Source organism: Arabidopsis thaliana, chromosome 2 (assembly GCF_000001735.4).
Source record: "Arabidopsis thaliana chromosome 2, partial sequence".
Lineage (NCBI taxonomy): Eukaryota > Viridiplantae > Streptophyta > Magnoliopsida > Brassicales > Brassicaceae > Arabidopsis > Arabidopsis thaliana.
The window spans coordinates 8,866,901-8,887,068 of record NC_003071.7 but is presented as its reverse complement, the minus strand read 5'-3'; the positions used below and the strand labels follow the sequence as shown (position 1 = coordinate 8,887,068).

At 31.8% G+C, this 20,168-nt stretch overlaps 6 protein-coding genes, 1 non-coding gene and 1 pseudogene across 11 annotated transcripts; 6 read left to right on the top strand and 2 right to left on the bottom strand.

Annotated features, from left to right (window-relative positions):
* Nucleotides 1–624: 624 nt before the first annotated feature.
* AT2G20613 (DNA-binding storekeeper protein-related transcriptional regulator) lies at nt 625–1,032 on the top strand (the record flags this gene model as incomplete). The annotated part of the gene is made up of 1 exon (NM_127623.1): nt 625–1,032. The coding sequence occupies one exon, from the start codon at nt 625–627 to the stop codon at nt 1,030–1,032; it is 408 nt and encodes a 135-aa protein (NP_179651.1).
* Nucleotides 1,033–6,628: 5,596 nt separating this feature from the next.
* SUR1 (Tyrosine transaminase family protein) lies at nt 6,629–9,182 on the top strand. Of its 2 annotated transcripts, NM_127622.4 has the most exons (7): nt 6,629–7,114; nt 7,371–7,710; nt 7,837–8,055; nt 8,143–8,202; nt 8,285–8,440; nt 8,570–8,663; nt 8,744–9,182. In NM_127622.4, exons 1-7 carry the CDS (start codon nt 6,771–6,773, stop codon nt 8,917–8,919), a joined length of 1,389 nt encoding a protein of 462 aa, NP_179650.1. In that variant the 5' UTR covers nt 6,629–6,770; the 3' UTR covers nt 8,920–9,182. The 2 variants fall into 2 exon arrangements, with proteins under 2 accessions (NP_179650.1, NP_973489.1); NM_201760.2 differs by having other exon boundaries at nt 6,681–7,114; nt 8,570–9,108.
* A 974-nt stretch (nt 9,183–10,156) lies between these two features.
* Nucleotides 10,157–10,633, bottom strand: AT2G20605 (Plant thionin family protein). Its single transcript, NM_001335700.1, has 2 exons — nt 10,386–10,633; nt 10,157–10,254 (listed from the first exon to the last, which is right to left on the bottom strand). Exons 1-2 carry the CDS (start codon nt 10,577–10,579, stop codon nt 10,203–10,205), a joined length of 246 nt encoding a protein of 81 aa, NP_001318255.1. The 5' UTR covers nt 10,580–10,633; the 3' UTR covers nt 10,157–10,202.
* A 1,193-nt stretch (nt 10,634–11,826) lies between these two features.
* Nucleotides 11,827–12,061, top strand: AT2G20600 (annotated as a pseudogene; the record flags this gene model as incomplete). Its single annotated transcript has 1 exon — nt 11,827–12,061.
* A 1,461-nt stretch (nt 12,062–13,522) lies between these two features.
* On the bottom strand, nt 13,523–14,062 carry AT2G20597 (Plant thionin family protein). The gene is made up of 2 exons (NM_001084457.5): nt 13,804–14,062; nt 13,523–13,667 (listed from the first exon to the last, which is right to left on the bottom strand). The coding sequence occupies exons 1-2, from the start codon at nt 14,007–14,009 to the stop codon at nt 13,619–13,621; spliced, it is 255 nt and encodes an 84-aa protein (NP_001077926.4). The 5' UTR covers nt 14,010–14,062; the 3' UTR covers nt 13,523–13,618.
* A 945-nt stretch (nt 14,063–15,007) lies between these two features.
* Nucleotides 15,008–15,551, top strand: AT2G20595 (plant thionin family protein). Its single transcript, NM_127621.3, has 2 exons — nt 15,008–15,265; nt 15,357–15,551. Exons 1-2 carry the CDS (start codon nt 15,072–15,074, stop codon nt 15,370–15,372), a joined length of 210 nt encoding a protein of 69 aa, NP_565479.1. The 5' UTR covers nt 15,008–15,071; the 3' UTR covers nt 15,373–15,551.
* A 1,065-nt stretch (nt 15,552–16,616) lies between these two features.
* AT2G00680 lies at nt 16,617–17,641 on the top strand. The gene has a single exon (NR_143663.1). It is a non-coding gene; the product is annotated as an uncharacterized misc_RNA (transcript).
* Nucleotides 17,642–17,739: 98 nt separating this feature from the next.
* AT2G20590 (Reticulon family protein) lies at nt 17,740–20,029 on the top strand. Of its 3 annotated transcripts, none has more exons than NM_127620.4 (8): nt 17,740–18,365; nt 18,446–18,590; nt 18,666–18,740; nt 18,827–18,968; nt 19,055–19,124; nt 19,212–19,277; nt 19,409–19,531; nt 19,615–20,029. In NM_127620.4, exons 1-8 carry the CDS (start codon nt 17,903–17,905, stop codon nt 19,824–19,826), a joined length of 1,296 nt encoding a protein of 431 aa, NP_179649.2. In that variant the 5' UTR covers nt 17,740–17,902; the 3' UTR covers nt 19,827–20,029. The 3 variants fall into 3 exon arrangements, with proteins under 3 accessions (NP_179649.2, NP_973488.1, NP_001323593.1); NM_001335699.1 differs by having other exon boundaries at nt 17,840–18,326; nt 19,615–19,952; NM_201759.3 differs by having other exon boundaries at nt 17,812–18,365; nt 19,212–19,531; nt 19,615–19,978.
* The last annotated feature ends 139 nt before the right edge of the window (nt 20,030–20,168 follow it).

Below are 20,168 nucleotides of genomic sequence, written 5' to 3'. Positions count from 1 at the left end.
AATAGTATTTTGAGAGCTTAATAAAGGTATCTACTTTGCAACTCTCGCAAGAGTCTAAGACCCTTAGATGGTACACATAAGCACAGTTGCAGTAGCAAAAGGACCAAAGCCCTTTACCTATTTCAGTTTCGATAAGCGACAAGGCCTAATTGTGCCGTCAGCTGGCTTTGATTGCAATAAGCCTCATGGACTTGTTAAAGCTCAATCATGTCACATTGCAAGATAAGTTCTTCTTCCACTCTAGAAACAAACATTATTGATGCCGTGGACTTGGATTACGAGAAAAGAGAATAATGCACAATTTCAAAAGAGAGAGACTACATAAACATTGAAGACATGAAAAACACTAGTTTCAAAGCTGATGATATTATTACTCGGCCAAAGCGTGTCCCAGTTATTTTGAACGATTTACGAAACAGTAATTTCATTTATTAAGAATAAGCGTTTACTAAGAAAGAGATTATTAGAGGAATAAATGAGGAATCCAAACGTCATGAGGGAAAAAGATGAAAATATTAGAAAACGCTTTGTTCTATATATATTAAGGAACGTAAAGAAGTGTTAATGCAAAGCAAAATCTTATTTTCAACTTCTAAAGTCACTTTATAAACCTTAGATCGTTCCATGTCTCATAAACGTTTCAATCCGCTGACGGCTTCTTCAAGTGACGAAGATGAATTGGAGACTCCAATCAGAGAAGTTGAAGACTCTTCATCGGATGAAGAAACTGATTCCGATTCCGACTCCGAACTCGGGAAGAAGGATGAGGTTGTAACCGAAGTTTCTGCCTTAAACAATCAAGAATCCAAAAGTGTGAAAATTTCTGAGAAATCAGTGGCAAAGCGTTCTCGTGAAACACATGAAGCACAAGCGTCTGCGGATGTGAAGAAGGCCAAGAAGGTGAAGAAGAGGGGAGGAGGAGGAGGAGAAGAAGCTGAGACAAAGAAAGCTTATTTCCAACGAGTTTGGACAGATGACGATGAGATTGTAGTTTTAGAAGGTTTTATCGATTACAAAAACGATAGTGGGTAAGTTCTTATGACGATACTAATAGGGTTTATCAGTTGGTGAAAAAAACTATTAGCTTTGATACTAAGTTTTTTCATGAATAGAACCTTAGAGACATTAAAGCTAATAGTTTTATTCACCAACTGATAAGCCCTATTAATATCATCATAAGAACTTACCCTATTATCGTTTTTGTAATCGATAAGACCTTCTCAAACTACAATCTCGTCTTCTCTGTCCAAACTCTTTGAAAATAGGCTTTCTTCGTCAGCTGTGTAGGTTCCTCTTTAAAAGTTTTTAACCTATAAGAGTATATATATAATATATATATATATATATTATGTCAAAAAAATTCAAAGACAATTTATTGAAGTTAGTGTTTCTTATGAAAAATAAGAACAATTTCTTTTATCTTATAAAACAATTTTACAAAAACTCAAAGTTGTTATCATTGAATAGCGAGATGTCAAAACCAAATTTTATTTACAATTAAAATATAATAAATTATAAACATTGCTATGTAAATATCATGCAATAACACAACCTTTTAATCTATAAATAAACTTACAAATTCGATTTTAATAGTTTATATTATACAAATAAAGTTATATTTAGTCATTCATAAGTTAATGCTTATAGATTTGTGGTTTCAATTGAAATTTTTATAATATATGAAAGAATTGTTGGTGTTGAAATGCATAAACTATATAGTTATATTGTTTAATTTTACAATAGAAAAACACAATGAATTTAACATTAATTAAAAAAATTATAGAAGCTTTCTTATTTAATAATTTCTGATATTCAATTTTGGTAAGTTTAGTTAATATAAGTAGTATATGGAAATAAAAGGGGAGATTTGCAAAACTACCCTTGTTTTACTACTCTTTTGCAACAATACCCTTTTATGTTGTCCATTTTTAAAAATACTCCTTCCCTTGAACAAAATGACCAAATTACCGTCATCTAATAGAAACATGTAATTGGAGACTGAACTTTTCCCGCCAATTTTTTGGCGCCAAAATTTTTTTTCCCGCCAAAAAAAATTTCCCACCAAACATTTTTCCGCCAAAAAAAAAAATTTCCCGCCCAAAAAAAAATTTCCCGCCAAATTTTTTTTTCGTAACAAATTTTTCCTCAGCCAAAACAATGATTTTACAAATCCTTGTAAATATTATTTAGCGGCAAATAAATTTACAAGGGATTTTAAAAGATTTACAAGAGATTTTAAAAAGGTTTTAAGAGATTTACAAGAGATTTTAAAAGAGTTTTAAAAGATTTACAAGCGATTTTAAAATAGTTTTAAAAAATTTACAAGTAATTTTAAAATGTTTTCAAATCCCTTGTAAATCTTTCAAAACACTTTTAAACCCTTTTAAAATCTTTACAAATCCTTTGTAAATCTTTTGGAACCCTTGAAAATCTCTTGTAAATATTGTAAAACCCTTTTAAAATCTTTAAAAGACCTTTGTAAATCTTTTAAATCCCTTTAAAATCTCTTGTAAATCTTTAAAAACCCTTTTAAAATCCCTTGTAAATCTTTTAAAACCTTTTAAAATTCCTTGTAAATCAGCCTCTTAAAATCTCTTGTAAATCTTATAAAACCCTTTTAAAATCCCTTGTAAATCTTTTAAAACTCTTTTAAAATCCCTTGTAAATCTATTTCCCGCCAAAAAAAAATTTGGCGGGAAAAATATTTTTAGAAACAAAATTTGGCGGTAAATTTTTTTTCGAAACGTTTTGGCGGGAAAGTTTTTTTCGAAAATTTTTGGCGGGAAAATTTTGGCGGGAAATTTATTTTGGAATATTTTAAGCGAAAAAATATTAATATTTCATTTTGTTAACTTAAAACAATTTCCAAATAAGGGTAAAATGGTCATAAAAATTTAAAGAGGGTAGAAATAAAAAATGGATTAAACAAAAAGGTAGAGTTGAAAAGGGGTATCATGAAAAGGGCATTAGAAAGAATTTTTCAAATAAAAGTGTTTAGTTAGAAGGATACTAAAATTAAATAAATAAAAAATACAAAAGTTTAGAAAAATTGTGGGCTTCACACATCATCACAAAAACTCTCTTTTAATATATAGATGATTTATGGGCTTCCAACTCAAAACCAATTGACAATAAGTAGCGAGATTTATGAATATTATATAATGTTGTAGAAATATCTCAACTTACAATGTGAGACATTCTATATTTTAATAGGTCTCTTTATGAAAAGAAAATGGCCCAATGGGAACGACCCAAACCCAACATCCCAAAATTACCACAACAAGACGAGTCATTATACAGGCTAGGTAGAAAATTGGTTTTGTGGAAAAGCGTCTAGTGGGTCAACTATGTGCTCTAATACGATATTAGGAATCATAGGTTTCCAACTCAAAACCAATTGATAATATGTTTGCATCAAACGATTAGTGATGTTAGAGTTCAAAGGAACTGAGGTCTAGTTGCGAGGAAGTAAAAAAATCATAAAGTTGGGTTTACAACAAAAAAAAGCTATCATGTAATCAACTATCATATGACGTCGACTTCTCTATACATGCCTCTGTATATTACATGATATTGCATATAATCATCTTCTTCAACAAGATATTCATTCCTTTTTAATTATTCATTCAAAATGCTCTAGGAACTATATAATCAATCTTACCACAATTAGTTTGATCTCTCAAAGTTCCCATGATGTTTCTCCAATCCACAATTTTCATAAATTTATGACATTCACCTAATTGTTGAAAAAAAATCACATCGAGAAGTAAAAGAAAAAAAAATCAAAACACAAGACTTACTTAAAATTTTATCCAAGAAGCAAATGCTAATGATTTTAGCTGCTCACTGACTTTGGATAAACACTCATAGATTGCATTCTTAGAAGATATTAGATCATTAAAAACTCTTTGCAAAACAGTAAGAACATGTTGTTGAACATCACTTTTTTAACCGATTTGATAAGATCTTGTATATCTTTCACTCGCTAAAGTGTTTGTTCTATAACTTTTTCATGGTTTGACATTGTAAAACCTAAAACATTCAAAACACTGAGTTTTCAGAGTGAGATGTAGATAATTAATGATTAGTCATTCATAATTATAAGCTTTAGATTACATAGAATTATATAGTAAAAGAATTTTCTATCTATAATGGATAGAAATATATAAATAATAAATATAAAATATTCTTAACAAAATCTTTCAAGATATTTCTTGTCAAAATCTATCAAGATTTATAAATAATAAATATAGATTACATGGAATTATATAATTAATGATTTTCCAAGATCTTTCTTTATTTTTATTTTTTAATAACTTCTAGCAAAATCTTGACTCTTAAATGACCAAGGAAATTTGTTATATAAAAAAAAAAGTTACCAATGAACTTTACTTTTTACACAAAGCTTGCACCTCTCACACAAACTTCCACCTTTCTCAATGTCAAACACAAGATAAGATCTAACTTGATAGAATGCTTAGAAGATGCAAATAATTATGCAAGAGATGAATGAAAGAGAAAGCTAAAATGTAATCCTTGATGTACACATATCTCCATGTCTTTTAAGAACTTCAAACATTTCCTCCATCAAAGGCATGATGAAATAATCTTTGATGTACACACATCTCGATGGATCACGATAAGGGTTAGGCGCATCACGAGAACACCCTATGAACGGCCTATCTTCTTTAAGTTGTAGTTCACTATCCATGACATATATTGCATTGCTACTTTGTGGTTTAGACCATATCAGTAATGGTCTTCCTTATCAAGAGTGTTTCTCTTATCTAGACTTGCAAAATCAATCAAATCTTGAGGAGAACAGAGTGTATCATCACGTCCATCAAGAAGCCTTATAACTCGTATGAGTTCACTCACAACAATGGCCACCACACATCTTACAAAACACACATAAGAAAAAACAAAAGGAGTTAAAAAAGTGAAGAAAATATTTCAATATCATATCTTATCTATATTACAATTAGAGTAGTTGTATTGTAAACTTTTCAATATTGTTTTAAAGATTCTCATATGTACTTCATATATATGTCTCTTTATATTGCAGCATATAATAATCTTTTCTCTACAAAATATTCATTCATATGTCCATTCCTTTTTCTCTTGCAACTTAACTGTGTTCTTTCTGATCTCTTAAAGCTTTCATTATTATCCTTCAATCAGCTTTCAGTAAATCTGGGATTTTGAAATAAAACTACAAGAACAATAATAAATTGTTAGACCAAACTTGTTTCATAGAGAAAAAAAAAAGAATCTGATACACTTACCTAACATGTTGACCAAGATGCAAATGTAGATTATTTAATCGTCCTCCCAGCTCTCAAAAAAAAACCCATATCTTTAGCAATTTCTTTCAAAACATGGAGAATATTTTTTCGAGCATCACTTATACCAACCAGTGATTCAAGAAGCTGGTGTAGTTCAAAAAGTATAGCCCTCACTCGTCGACGAACTTTAAATGAAAGTAATGAAAATCTGGTATTAACTTGAAACTTTCACACTTCTCTTCCACTTTTATCCTTTCACACTAGAAAATTACAATGTGCACAATTATAGCCGTTTCACACTTCTCTTCTACAATTTTTTTTTTCACATCAAAAAATTATTTCAGGTTTTTGACACATATTCCCAACAATTTATTTTTCTTAATAATTAATATAATTTTTAAAATATATCAATGTACAAAACATAGGCTCCAAATGGATGACAAATAATTGAATATTTGGGTGCAAATGGTTGCACAATTTAAAAGGTTGAAGAGGTTAAAAACATTATTCAATTAATCTTCAGCATTTTAGTTGAAAAAGTTGAAAAAATTATTCAATTCATTCAACTTAAAAAGTTGAAAAATGAACAAATTATAAAGGAAAAGTGTTCAACTTCTTGATCCACATTTTTGGAGATGATCATTCAACCCCAATTTTGTTCAACCTAATAATTTCAACTCATTCAATTTTGAAAAACCATTTGTACAAGTTGAAGATCTTTCAACTTATTCCTCTACAAAAAGGTTAAACAATTTTTCTTTATAACTTTTTTGGTTGAATGGATGAAATTAGTTCTTAGTTATTTATCTCAAATAGTAAAAACATAAGATGAATGATCATTTAACTTTTTATAACCTCTTATTTTCAAACAACATTTGCACCCATAGTCTAAAAATAGAAATTTGTTGACCAAGAAGAATTTGGTATCAAATGAATATTTTTTGTGGCTCAAACTTTTATTCTCTCTTTAAGTAGCTGAAAAATTAACGTTGGAAAGTGGGGTCTACAGACCTTTACGCCCATTTATTTACGCTACAATGGTTTTCTAATCACATCCTTAATCTTACAATTTGTTTGATAATAAATCTACTAATTAAATTTGACGTCACAAATCACAATGCACTGACGCCCATTAGCATGTTAGTGACAATGTAACCAAACTGATTCATCACATTTCAAACTGAACTCATTCCGGTTGACTAATCGGTTGGGTTTTAACTCGCCAACTATTCTTATCAGGCCAGGCCCAAACATTCCTTCACAAAGCCCTGCCAATTTGATTAATTTTTGTGGCACGTGATTTTAGTTTTGTGTTAGGTCTCACCAAGATTATTGATCACGTTCCATAATTCAAAACTTTGCATTATATACCAAAAATCCAATCCGTATTGAAACTTCATTTGTAAAGTTTTTTTTTTTCCCAAATAGTACTTTTTTTTTGTTTGGCCTTCTTATAGAAAGAAGAACTCAAAGCACAGAGAGAAGATGAGCGAAGAACAACCACACGCCAATCTAGCGGTTCCCGCGTTTAAAACTGAGAAAGAGCCCATAACGCAAACACGAAATGGTCAAAGTAGCGTTTGGCGTTTCGGTGGAAGTGATAAGGCAGCGAAAGCATCCACCGTAACGCTTAGAGGTGTCATCTACATGCTCTTCGACAACTGCGGCAAAGACGTCAATAAGACCATTTTACCCCTCGGCCACGGTGACCCTTCCGTCTACCCTTGCTTCCGTACCTGTATCGAAGCTGAAGACGCCGTCGTCGACGTCCTTCGCTCCGGCAAAGGCAATTCTTACGGTCCCGGAGCTGGGATTCTCCCCGCAAGACGGTAACTTTCTCACTCAATTCTCGATCTTCCACTCTAATCGAACGATTCTCGATCTGGGTTCTTCGAATTTCATCGTAATCGGAGTCGTTTTTGAGTCAACGGCGAATCAATTTTGACAAAGATTTCAACTTTAAGCACACTCGAGTATAATCTTACAATTGCCTTTTAGACCCTATAGTTTTAGTATTCTTATAAATTGACCCCATAACTTTTGAATAGATCTACATTTTGTTGATGTTTGCTCTGTTGTGAACAGAGCCGTTGCTGATTATATGAACCGAGATCTTCCGCACAAGTTAACGCCTGAAGATATTTTTCTGACCGCTGGATGCAACCAAGGGATAGAGATCGTGTTCGAATCGTTGGCTCGACCAAACGCAAACATCTTGCTCCCACGTCCTGGCTTCCCTCACTACGACGCTCGTGCTGCTTACAGTGGTCTCGAGGTTCGCAAGTTTGATCTTCTTCCCGAGAAAGAATGGGAGATTGATCTTGAAGGTATCGAAGCCATTGCAGACGAGAACACTGTGGCTATGGTTGTAATTAACCCCAACAATCCCTGTGGAAATGTCTACTCTCACGACCATCTCAAAAAGGTTTGTGTTTTTGTATCATTACACAAAAATGCTCATCTTTTTGACTCATAACTGAGGCAAAGCTTGAACCTTTGAGGCATTTTTGATTCGTAGCTCGCTAAAGATTGCGTTTTTGGTTAATTTTAGGTTGCAGAGACGGCTAGGAAGCTCGGGATAATGGTGATCTCAGACGAAGTATATGACCGAACTATATTCGGAGACAATCCATTTGTTTCAATGGGGAAGTTTGCTTCGATAGTCCCTGTATTGACACTAGCAGGCATATCTAAGGGATGGGTTGTTCCTGGATGGAAAATTGGCTGGATCGCCTTGAATGATCCCGAGGGCGTTTTCGAGACCACCAAGGTTTGTTTACTGCTACTTCTTTTGTATCCTCTCTTGCTGTTTTGTAACAAGTAATCTCACTGTATGTTTACTCTCTGTTTCTGACAGGTGTTACAATCCATCAAACAGAATCTTGACGTAACTCCTGACCCTGCCACAATAATTCAGGTTTGTGTGTTTTAGATATGTTTTAGAATCTTTGCAAAACTAGTCTATGGATTCATGACACTACTGTATGTTCCTTTGATAGGCTGCACTTCCAGCGATCCTGGAGAAAGCGGACAAAAACTTCTTTGCAAAGAAGAACAAGATACTCAAACATAATGTTGATTTGGTGTGTGATAGGCTCAAGGACATCCCCTGTGTCGTCTGTCCCAAGAAACCTGAGTCTTGCACTTACTTATTGGTATAACTTCTGTAACGACACACATCCACAAATGTAGTTATGATCGGTTTTCTTTAGACTGGTGCTTCTTGATCAATTTCAGACCATTACTAGTCTTTCAATCTGATGAATAGTTTTCACTCACTGCAGACAAAGTTGGAGCTGTCATTGATGGATAATATCAAGGACGATATAGATTTTTGCGTAAAACTGGCCAGAGAGGAGAATCTCGTGTTTCTACCAGGTAAAATAATGAAACTAAGCAGCATGAGTCTTGATTTGAGTTTTGATACTAAAATGGGGTTTGTGGGGAATGTTTTGCAGGGGATGCTCTGGGTTTGAAGAACTGGATGAGGATAACCATCGGAGTCGAAGCTCATATGCTTGAGGATGCACTTGAGAGACTGAAGGGTTTCTGTACACGTCATGCCAAGAAGACAGAGACAGAAACTGAGTCACTTCAAGCTTTGAAACTGAGTGATAATAATCTCGAAATGTAAAACAGAAGAGGATGTGTGTGCCCAAAAGAATATTCTTATGATAGATAATTTTGATTCTTGCTTTTCCATTTGATTTCCCAAAGTATTTGATTATCTACATTAATAAAAACTATGGTTATTTGTCAAATAGCAATATTGGGAACATAAATGAAGGATCTAGCATCCATGAAAGAGAATTTCTTTGTTTTTGATTACCTTGTTCTAACATTTATGCTATTGGTTTGTGCATATAAGTAAGTTCACACGTTTGTGTTTTCTTTTGCAAGCAAGTTCATATGTTAAATTTGGTATTTGGATACAAACTCATTCTCATAAGATTATTTTTTTTATTTTTTTTATTTTTTTTTGGTATACAAACTCATCCATGAAGTTGGATTGAGAAATTGCATCCAAACTCTTTTAGAAATCAAAATATTTTGTTAACGTTATTTTCTAAAAGATATATCACATGTCATTTTCTTTTTTATAATTATTAAATTTCCAAAAATATATATATATATATATATATATATATATATATATATATCACGATTTAACAATGAAATGAAAGATTTCAGAATTATTATTTGGTGCTAAAATATTTGAAATGATTTTATTTTTTTAATCTCAAAAATTACAAAATATATAATAAAATTTTAGTGGTGGCATACTGGCATTGCGATTTGATGATCTTGACCTCATATATTGTGAAACTACAATTTCTTTAAAAAGAAAAATTGATCATAGGAAAATTATTGACAAACAAATTTTGCGTCATTTTGAAATAGATCCGATATTCATCTAGTTTACAAGCTAAAAAGAACTTAATATCTATACATCCATATGCAAAAACTAACTTTATAAACGAACAATAGGGATAATTAGCACTCTGATACAAAAAAATGAACAAGTAAATATATGCATGTTGACAATATATGTCAAACTTTTTGTAGATCTCATACATTCATATAATTCATTATACTTTTAACGTGTAATATAACGTAGACTAAAAATTTGTTGATCAATAATTTCCAATAATATCATTCTTAAGTCGTTAAAACCAATTGTTATATTGGTACTAGTTTTGTATAAATATCATGTATTAATCTCTTATCTTATATGTAACTTTCAGGATTTTTTTTGGGTTAATCTTTCGTACTTAAACAGTCAGCAAAGATATATTTTTTTTTCTATTTTGTTATTTCTTTAATATTATTTATTATATTTTTAACATAAATATAAAACTTAAAAAGTGGTAGACATGATCAACAAATCTACGACGAAACTGTATATGAGTATATCTATCATTTTCTCCTTCCGCCAACTTCCACTGATTCCATCCCATGTGGGATTCTTCTATCCATGCATATATATCATAAAATTTGAACAATTCGTAAGTTAAGTTATATATTTGTAAACACAAAAACAAAAACAAAAATTAGTTAATAAAAATATTTATAGAAAGGGGTAGAGAAATAATATAGTACCGTGATGAACTATGGGGAGGGTTTGGGCCACCGCATTTGATTTTGCAGCGTTCAAAGCAATTACCGTCGTTGTCAGCACAAGACTTTGAACACTTGCGATAACATTTGATCCAACTATTTTTAGTCCCACTTGCTTCTACTGCCACCACAACAATCACCATCATTATCACTAATATTGCACTCCATTTTGCCATCGTTGATCGTCTTAGAATCCTACAAAAGCAAACTTTGTTTCTTTTTTGTTTTTAATCTTATGACTCTTATTTTATGTTTCAAGAATCAACCTCTACTTATAATACATTTTGTTTAAATTTAGAGTAGATTTTTTACTTTGTTTTTTCTTTGGTTTAATTAATCTACTAATTTTCTTCAGATTTATGTTCAAAAATTAATATGTCTCTGCAGTATTAAAATTTGTAAATATGAATACTTGTATATTGTTGTGAATGTAAATCTCTTGCCAATAAGAAAGGGCATTAATTGATAGATATACTATGATGTGCTTTATTAAAGACACTAATAGATTTTACAAGAAAATATTAATCTTCAATTAATAAAATCCTACAAATACAAACTTTGTTTTAGAAAAAAAAACAATTATGATTCTTATATTATGTTTACACAAATCAACCTCTATTTATAGTACAAATTGTTTTATAACTTTTGAGAAGATTATTTACTTAGTGTTTGCTGTAGTTTTAATTTGTTTAATCTATCAATTTCCTTCATATTTTATGTTCAAAATTTTGTATATTTTTGCAGTAATAAATTTTATAAATATGAATAGATGATATTGTTGTGGATGTAGATTCATCCCTTGGAAAGTAAATCTCATGCCAATAAGAAAGAGACACCACACTTTAGAGGACATTAATTGATAGGTTTCCTATGATGAATTTTATTCATTGGTTAAAGACATTAATAGATTTTACAAGAATTTATTAATCTTCATTTAATAAAAACATTGTGAAATGAATTGTGTAATTCACAATCTTTTTCCTTTTTCTTTATAAAAATACTAGATAAAACCGTCTAAATAGGCGAGTATAAAAAATAAATGTAAATTTTGTCGATATTTGAATTCAAAATAGTATTTTACAAATTTAATAATTTTAAATCTTATATATTCTATAACTATCTATTTCATCATAATAAATAGCATTTTAATTTTATACATTCCATCTTATTAATGGTATTTGAATTTTAATTCTTATATTTTAGAATATATAAAGTATTACTCCGACGAAGAAGGTGATCTTACCTTAAAGCACGCTTTCGGTTAATTCTTCATATAAAATTATATTCAAAACATCTTCTTCACTTCAGATTCAATGAAAAGGGTTTCGACATTGATGATATAAAGATATGGGTTTCACCAATACTTCAATCGATCATACCCGCCTCAGATCTATTACCCTAACTCATTATTGGGTCATTCCACCCACAACCATAAAAACTTGGTTTCACCCACATCTCTTTCGCCTCAGATTTGCTCACACTAGTCAAAGCTCTTAATTCGAAGATCCATTTGGAGGAACTTCACGAGATTCTCCACGATATCCTCTCTATCGCTACTAATTTCTCTTATTGCTCTTTCAATTTCATTTCTAGAGATTGTAATCGTCAAGCTGACTCTTTAGCAAAGGCAGCTCTTCTCCTCTCTTGTACCGATATCTAATTCAATATAAGAGAATATTTGTTGTTCAAACAAAAAAGAATATCATTATCGATCAAAGAATTTAGAAAGCCATCAGCCATTAACTTCAACGCGAGCCTTTGGAGATGTCTACATGGAACGAGATTCAGAAAATGGTATTCATCATTTCAGCAATCATGGGCATTAGCTATAACCAAGAAAGATGTTATTTTCGGTTGTTGGAAATGTTTTGATAGGAAGCGATGTAACAGATGGATCATAACCAATATAATGATCATTTTAAAGTTTATTGGAGTTTCGTCAGAAAAGTGATAGCTAAACGAGACGATCATGTCGGATTAAGGAAGAAGACGAATAAGAAAGACTATAGATTTGATAATCTATTAGCGTGTAAGACTTACGAAAGAAAGTGGTGTTTAATTCATTTCTTCGATTGTATTTTCTTCTTAAATTTTAATCATTTTTTTGGTTTTGTGTGTATGTATAAAAAATAATCATGTCATATCTGTTTTAGTTTTAATAAAGTAAAGAAAAATATTTTTTTTAAATGTTAGTATAATTATAGGGTTTTGTGCAAGCCAATATCGCGAACCTAAAAGTAACCCGCTAAATAACCCTTGTGTATATGACTGTGTAATAAACTGTGTATTTTTTAAGAGAATCTAAAACATCGTAGTTTTGGAGAAATTGCATCCAAACTCTTTTCGAGATCAAAACATACTGTTAAAATTATTTTCTACAAAATATTATATATATATATATATGTCATTTTCTTTTTTAGAATTGCTAAATCATGATTTTGCGACTTTTTCCATCATTATTTGGTGCAAATTTTGCCATTAAATTGCAATGGCAACACTAAAAGTTTACTAAGTATTTTGTAGTCTTGAAATAATGTTCTTTTTTAATCTCAAAACTACAAAATACTTAGTAAACTTTTAGTGTTGCCATCGCAATTCGATGGCAAAATTTGATGAGATTGACGTGATTAATTGTGAAAACTACAATTTCTTTAAAAGGAATAATTGATCATATGAAAATTATTGACAAACAAGTTTTGCGTCATTTAAAATAGATCCTAAATTCATCTAGTTTACAAGCTTAAAACAACTTAATATACATCCATATGCAAAAACTAATTTTATAAACGAACAACAAGAACAATTAGCATTCTCATACAAAATGAACAAGTACTATGCATGTAACAATATATCTCAATTTTTTTTGTAGATCTCAAACACTCTAACGTGTAAAACAAAAAAAAAATATAAGGTAAGGCTAAAAGTTTGTTGACCAATAATTTCCAATAAAATCATTCTTAAGTCGTTAACACCAATTATTCTATATTTCTAGTGGTACTAGTTTTGTATATATTATGTATTAATTTTATTTCTTGTATTTAACTTTCAAGATTTTTTTGGTTAATCTTTCGTACTTAAACAGTCGGTAAACATAGATTTTTTTATTTTTTTTGTTATTTCTTCAATATTATTTATTATATTTTTAACATAAATATAAAACTTAAAAAGTGGTAGACATGATCAACAAATCTACGACGAAAATGTATATATATCTATCATTTTCTCCTTCCGCCAACTTCCACTGATTCCATCCCATGTGGGATTCTTCTATCCATGCATATATATCATAAAATTAGAACAATTCGTAAGTTAAGTTATATATTTGTAAACACAAAAACCAAAATTAGTTAATTAAGAAATTAAATATTTATAGAAATTGGGTAGAGAAAGTATATAGTACCGTGATGAACTATGGTGAGCGGTAATTGGGCACATCGCTCTGCACATTTCAAAGCAATCGCCGTCGTCGTGTTTCCTGCAAGACTTTATACACTCGCGATAACATTGGTCGTCATCACTAGAATCTTTTTCACTCCATTTTGCTTCTACTGCCAACGCAGCAATCACCACCATCAGTATCACTAATATTGCACTCCATTTTGCCATCTTTGATCGTCTTAGAATCCTACAAAAGAAAACTTTGTTTTATAAAAAATAATTCTTATGAGTCTTATGTTATGTTTCAAGAATTCAACCTCTATTTATAATACATTTTGTTTTACTTTTGAGAAGATTTTTTACTTATTGTTTGCTGTAGCTTTAATTGGAAGAATTTATAAATTTCCTTCATATTTATGTTCAAAATCTTGTATGTTTTTGCAGTATCAAATTTTATAAATATGAATAGATGTATATTGTGGTGAATGTATATCCATTCCTTGGAGAGTATATCCATTCCTTAGAGGACATTAATTGATACTTGATTGAATTCTTATGATGGGTTTTATTCATTGGTTAAAGCCATTAATAGTTTTTACAAGAATATATTGATCTTCATTTTAACAAAAATGTTGTGAAATGAAACACTTTGGTTAACCCTTTTCACTTTTCTTTCCTTTTTATTTTCTTTTATAAAGATAGTTTTAATAGTAATTAATTACATTTATCACTTCATATATTTTATTCTTTGATCAAAAAATTTTATTTTATTTAATGGTTAAGAAACAATTTACATAAGATTTTCTTAATTGCAAAGCATATCTCACTTATTATATATATTTACCTAAACAACTTACCAGATTTTTTTCATTGATTGTAAGAAACTATTTCTAATGACAAAAGAACTTCTTTATTTAAATATATGTTACTATGCTAAAGAGAATCTAAATTCATTGTTACTGTTATATTTATTTGTTCAAAAACAGCAATGAATCATGAAATAATGTAGCAAATCATAAACAAATCACGATTATTTTAAGAATAAAATATATCACTACTCATTGTTTTCTGTCAAGTTATAAAGAACAAATCATATTGAAAGTTAACAAATCATTTCATACCAAATACAAATTCGGTAAAAAATCAACTGAAAGTTAAACAAAAAAAAAGATGAATGTATCGAATCACACTTAGTTAAATAGAGGTTGGTTTCACGAAAAATTAATATAACAATATCAAAAGATAAAAACAGAGTTTGCTTTTATAAGATCAAAGAAGGTAAAAAAAGAAATGGCAAAATGGAGTGCGATCGTATTGATAATGATGGTGATGATTGTTGCGGTCACAATAGAAGCACAAGAAGAAAGTGGTGGGACTATTTGTTTTCGCCAATGTTCTCAGCCTTGTCGCAGTGACGACGGTAGTTGCTATGAAAACTGTAAAATCGAATGCGGTGGTCCCAAGCCTCCCTTATCTCGTCTACGGTAATGTATAAATAATTATTTGCCTTTAATTTATATATATGTGTGTGTTTTTTTTTCCTAATTACTTATATATATATATATGCATGAATAGAAGCTCACATGCATGAGATGGCATCATCAATGGAAGTTCGCGGAAGGATAGGATGATAAAAAGAGATTTGTAGCGGATTTTTGATCATCTCTACTGTTTTTAACTTCACGTTTTATATTATAAGAGTTTCATTAAAAAGATCAATAAAACGAGAAAATGTGGAAACAAACCTTGAGTTAATTTTTCTATCAAAAAGAAACCATGAGTTTTGTCATAAAACATGTTAAAAACCTGAGTTTTGTTTTAAGTATTTAAACCCTGAGCGTTTAATAAAAGTGTAAAAAAAAACCTCAAAACTCAACTAGATCTAAAACGAACAAAAGAAAATAGTTTCAATCTACTCTATCGCCCTTTTCCGCCACACCATCCTGATCCCCTTTGCTGACTCCTCTCTGAGTTATGTCTTTGCTTAATTTGTTCAGGACATAAAGTTATTTTCCATAGTTCAAGAGCAAGTAAAGTATAACCGTTTCAGTGTCACCAAGATAAGCAAAAAAGGAAGAGAAAGTTACGGTGTTTGAAGATCTTACAACAAGTTAAATATCACTTGCAATTGATAAGAACTGGAGGCCTTGGACATGAACAAGAAGCATATACATGTGATAGAAGCCATCTTTAACTTATGTGGAATAATCATAACATACAAAATTTTACAAATTGATAGAGTTATCTATGACCTATGATGAGAGATCATGTTTGAAGTCACAATTGGCTCTATTTTGACCAATTTTCTTTGTAGCTAGCTATCACATAACAAAGTTCAGTATTTTACACACAATTGTTTGTTTTTTAATCTAATATTAAATTATATTCAAAGACTAATAAACATCTATACAAATTAATGCAAACTTTTTAAGAAAAATAATAAACAAAAGAAATTATCTTTCATTGTGTGCCTTTGATGCAAACCAATCTCGTAAACCTACTTCATACTTCCGCTCATCTCCATTTTGTATTGTACTTAATTAATTATTAATGTTCTTATCGATGATTCTTATCACCCTCTCGCTTGGTGATGGCTCGTCTCTATGCCTTCTATTGTTCCTCTCTTTCAAAATCGAGTGGATCGTGTTTTGAAACACATAACATAGAGTGAATGTTTTTGTTATGTCAAGATTGTTTCCATTTAATAATTATTTATAAATAATTAAGTTAAACAATTGCAAAATAAAAAAAATTATCAAAATAAAATGACATTATCTGTAAGCAATATTCCTTAGTTCTACTTTTTTGAACTCTAATTAAAATCGGATGATAAAAAAAAAAACATACTAGTATATTGCTTGAAATTGGCAAAAATAAACACTCCCATAGAATTATGCTTCGTTGGCGATTGGACAAGCGAACCAGTAACCGTTTCTCTTCTTTGGCCTCCATCTTTTCCGATTGGTTTAGGGCCGCCGGCACTTGTCGGCGGTTCCATTTCTTCTCTTTAGTTTGATTTTGCTTTTTGTTTTAATCTAAATAAAGTATTTGCTCTCAATTCTGGATTTCTAAATCCAAACTTCTTCTTCTTATTTGTAGTTTTAATTCACTTTTAGATCTGTAAGAAAAATCAGTTATGTATAGATTCCAAGTGTTTCTGTTCAACATACATGGTGGAAGATCTATGGATGTGAACATGAGCCTTTGGATGTGTTGGGTTTCTTACCGAAATGCAATTTCCGACGGCTACGCCGTATTTGTTCCGACATAATTTGTCGATTATATGTCAACTCTAACATGTATTGTTAGTTTTGTGTTAGTTTCCGGTGGTCATCGCGATCGTTTGGTGGCTTTCCGATGTTTGAAACAAATCTTCATAGATTTGTTGTGGAAACGGCGACCACCTTGGAAACCACCATGGAATCAAATCATAAGAACCTTGTATTTCTGGTCTTTGAAGAACGTCAACAAGAGAATCGAGATCATGGATTTATCATGGGCAACATTTACAACCAAAACAATGTCATTGTCTCACGCGGGTGATGGAAATAATTATATGGTTAGCGATGTAACTGATGGATCGCAACCTTTTGATTTTCGAAAAGTGTGTTGGAGTTTCATTAAAGAGATGATAGCCAAACAAGAAGATCAAATTAGACCGAAGACGAAGACGATCAAGGAAAATAACAGATTGATAACCCTGTTAGCGTGTAAGGCTTACCTACGAAAGGAAGCAATGTGTAATTTCACTTTTTCGATTATTTCGTTCAACTTAAGTATTGGTTGTATGGATTGTAGAGCTCTCACTTATATGCTTATTGGTATATTTGTAATCTCTTTTTAAGTTTAATAAATAAGACGTTAAAAAAAAAAAAAAAAACTCCCATAAGTTTTACGCCGTTAAAGAGAGACGGAGCGACGTTTGCTACGACCGTCAAGATTCAAATGGAATCTTTTTTAAGGAAAAACAAAAATTCCTCCAACGGCTATATCTGATCAGACATCTCTGTCTTCTTCTTGGATGCGGAAAAGGAAAAACCTTATTACTTGTTTGAGATTCTCAATTCAATTCTCTGAGATTCTTAAATTCAATTCTCTGAGATTTTGCCCTTTTCATAATAATGGAGTCTACGCCTCCTTATCACCGATCCAACACTAAATCAGCTTCGCGTCTCCAAGATTCTTCGAATCCTCCAAATCTCTCTCTTGATTTGGTTCTGTCGTCTCCCAATACTCCAAACCCATCATCACCTGTTCCTCTTCGCGATATCCTCCTCTTACCTCCTTCTCCACTTCGAAAATCGAGGACCCGTTTATCCGATCGACTCGAAATGACTTCTGAAGATGCTATGGCGGTGGTTCGGAAACGGGGCAAAGGGAAAGGAGGGCAAAAGAGTCTTTTAGCATCTCCGAGGAATCCCCGGAGATCGAGGCGAAGATCTGAAGCTGTGGAAGAGAAAGAAGCTAATTTGGTTATCGAAGAAATCGTAAAGCTTCCTCCTAGAAAGCGGAAGACTAATGGTCGACCTAAGAAGGATAAGCAAAGTTCAGCTCCTCCTCTTTGTTCTTCCTCAGATCTTCCAAGTACTCTTCTTTCTCTTATTATCTGCTTTATGTGTTTCTCTGCTTAATTCTGATTTGCTTGTGTGTTGGGTTTGGTGAAGATACATGTCAGAGCGATTTGAATCTGATTGGAGAGATTATAAGTGATTTGGTAATGTGGAGAGATGTTGCGAAATCGACTCTCTGGTTTGGTTTTGGATGTTTGTCTTTCCTATCTTCTTGCTTTGCCAAAGGAGTCAACTTTAGGTACCAAATATCTAGCTTGTGTTTGTAGGCTCAATTAGATTTGTGAAAGTCATGACCTTTTTCTTTGTTTTGAAGCGTTTTCTCGGCGGTTTCCAATCTCGGACTTGTGTTACTTTGCGGGTCCTTCTTGTCAAACACTCTTTGTCAAAGGTACATTTACTTCTGTGGTCTCTTTTGTTTGGCATTCTCCATAAGCTAATAGTTAGTGTGATCCTTCAATGTGTTGTTACTTTTAGGAAAAATGAAGACACAAAGAGAGCGTTCCATGTGAGTGAAGATGATGTCTTGCGCTCAGCTAGACGAGTGCTTCCTGCAACCAACTTTTTTATCTCGAAGACTAGTGAGCTTTTTTCAGGAGAACCATCAATGACACTCAAAGTAAACAAAATCAAATCAGTTTTGGTGATTGCTATGTGTTGGTGGTTTACTTGCCCTTTCATCTGCTGATTTTCTTTTTGTCACAGGTGACACCATTTCTGCTACTTGGAGCTGAGTATGGTCATCTCATAACACTGTGGAGGCTATCTGCATTTGGTAATTAACATTTGGAACATAAGCTGAAACATTGTTAAGCATGATAGGAATTGTGATGATGATATGTGTGTATGGTTACTGAAACAGGTTTCTTCCTCAGTTTCACCATCCCAAAGCTGTATTCATGTTACACGCATCAGATTAGCCAAAAAGGTGAAGAATAATGAATTGCACCCATTCACATATTGTCAATTGTGTTAGAATCAATAGTCAAGTGTTTGTAGATGTCTTTAACTGGTCCAATGGTTTAAATTCTTGAACTGGTTTGAGTTTCATTTGTGCAGTTGAAAGAGTGAAAACGAGAATAGGTGAAGCATGGGGAGTCTGCTCACACAAGAAGATCTTGGCTGGCTCTGCGGTGACAGCGTTTTGGAACTTGACGAGCATAAGAACCCGAATATTTGCAGGTAATTTACCTAACCAATGGTTGACAGAGTATTTGGTTTGCCTTGTATCAAAATATAACGTATACGTCTTTCATGTTCTGCAGTTTTTATCATCCTGGTGATATTTCGGTATAGGAGACAAAATCTACAGCTAACTCCCGAGGAAGTTGAGCCTGTTGAGAATGAGCAAGAAGAAGAAACACTCCCGCAGGAAGAAGAAACAGTTCCACAAGAAGAAGAAACAGTTCCACAAGAAGAAGAACAGACACAGCCATCAGAAGAGCGAGCTTTAGTGGTGGTGGTTGCAGAAACTTAAGGATCAAAGAAACTGTAGTGTTTGTACTTTGTATCAATCCACATTCAACAGAGATGTAATTCTATATCTCGAAAGGATCTGTTTTTTTAATATGAAAAATTAATGACAAAGAGATCCTTTAACAAAGCTGCCCATTCAAGTCGTGAATCTTTGGCAGAGAATACAATGTTTCATAAGATCCAAGGGACAAGAAGAAGAAACTTGAAACCTTCTTTCAAGTTTAAGGGTCGACAAGTTAATGTGCCAATTTGATTGCCAAATCTGCTACTTTTTCCCTACTTATTTTGATGAGATTCTTGATTATATATATATATATATATATATATATATATATATATATAT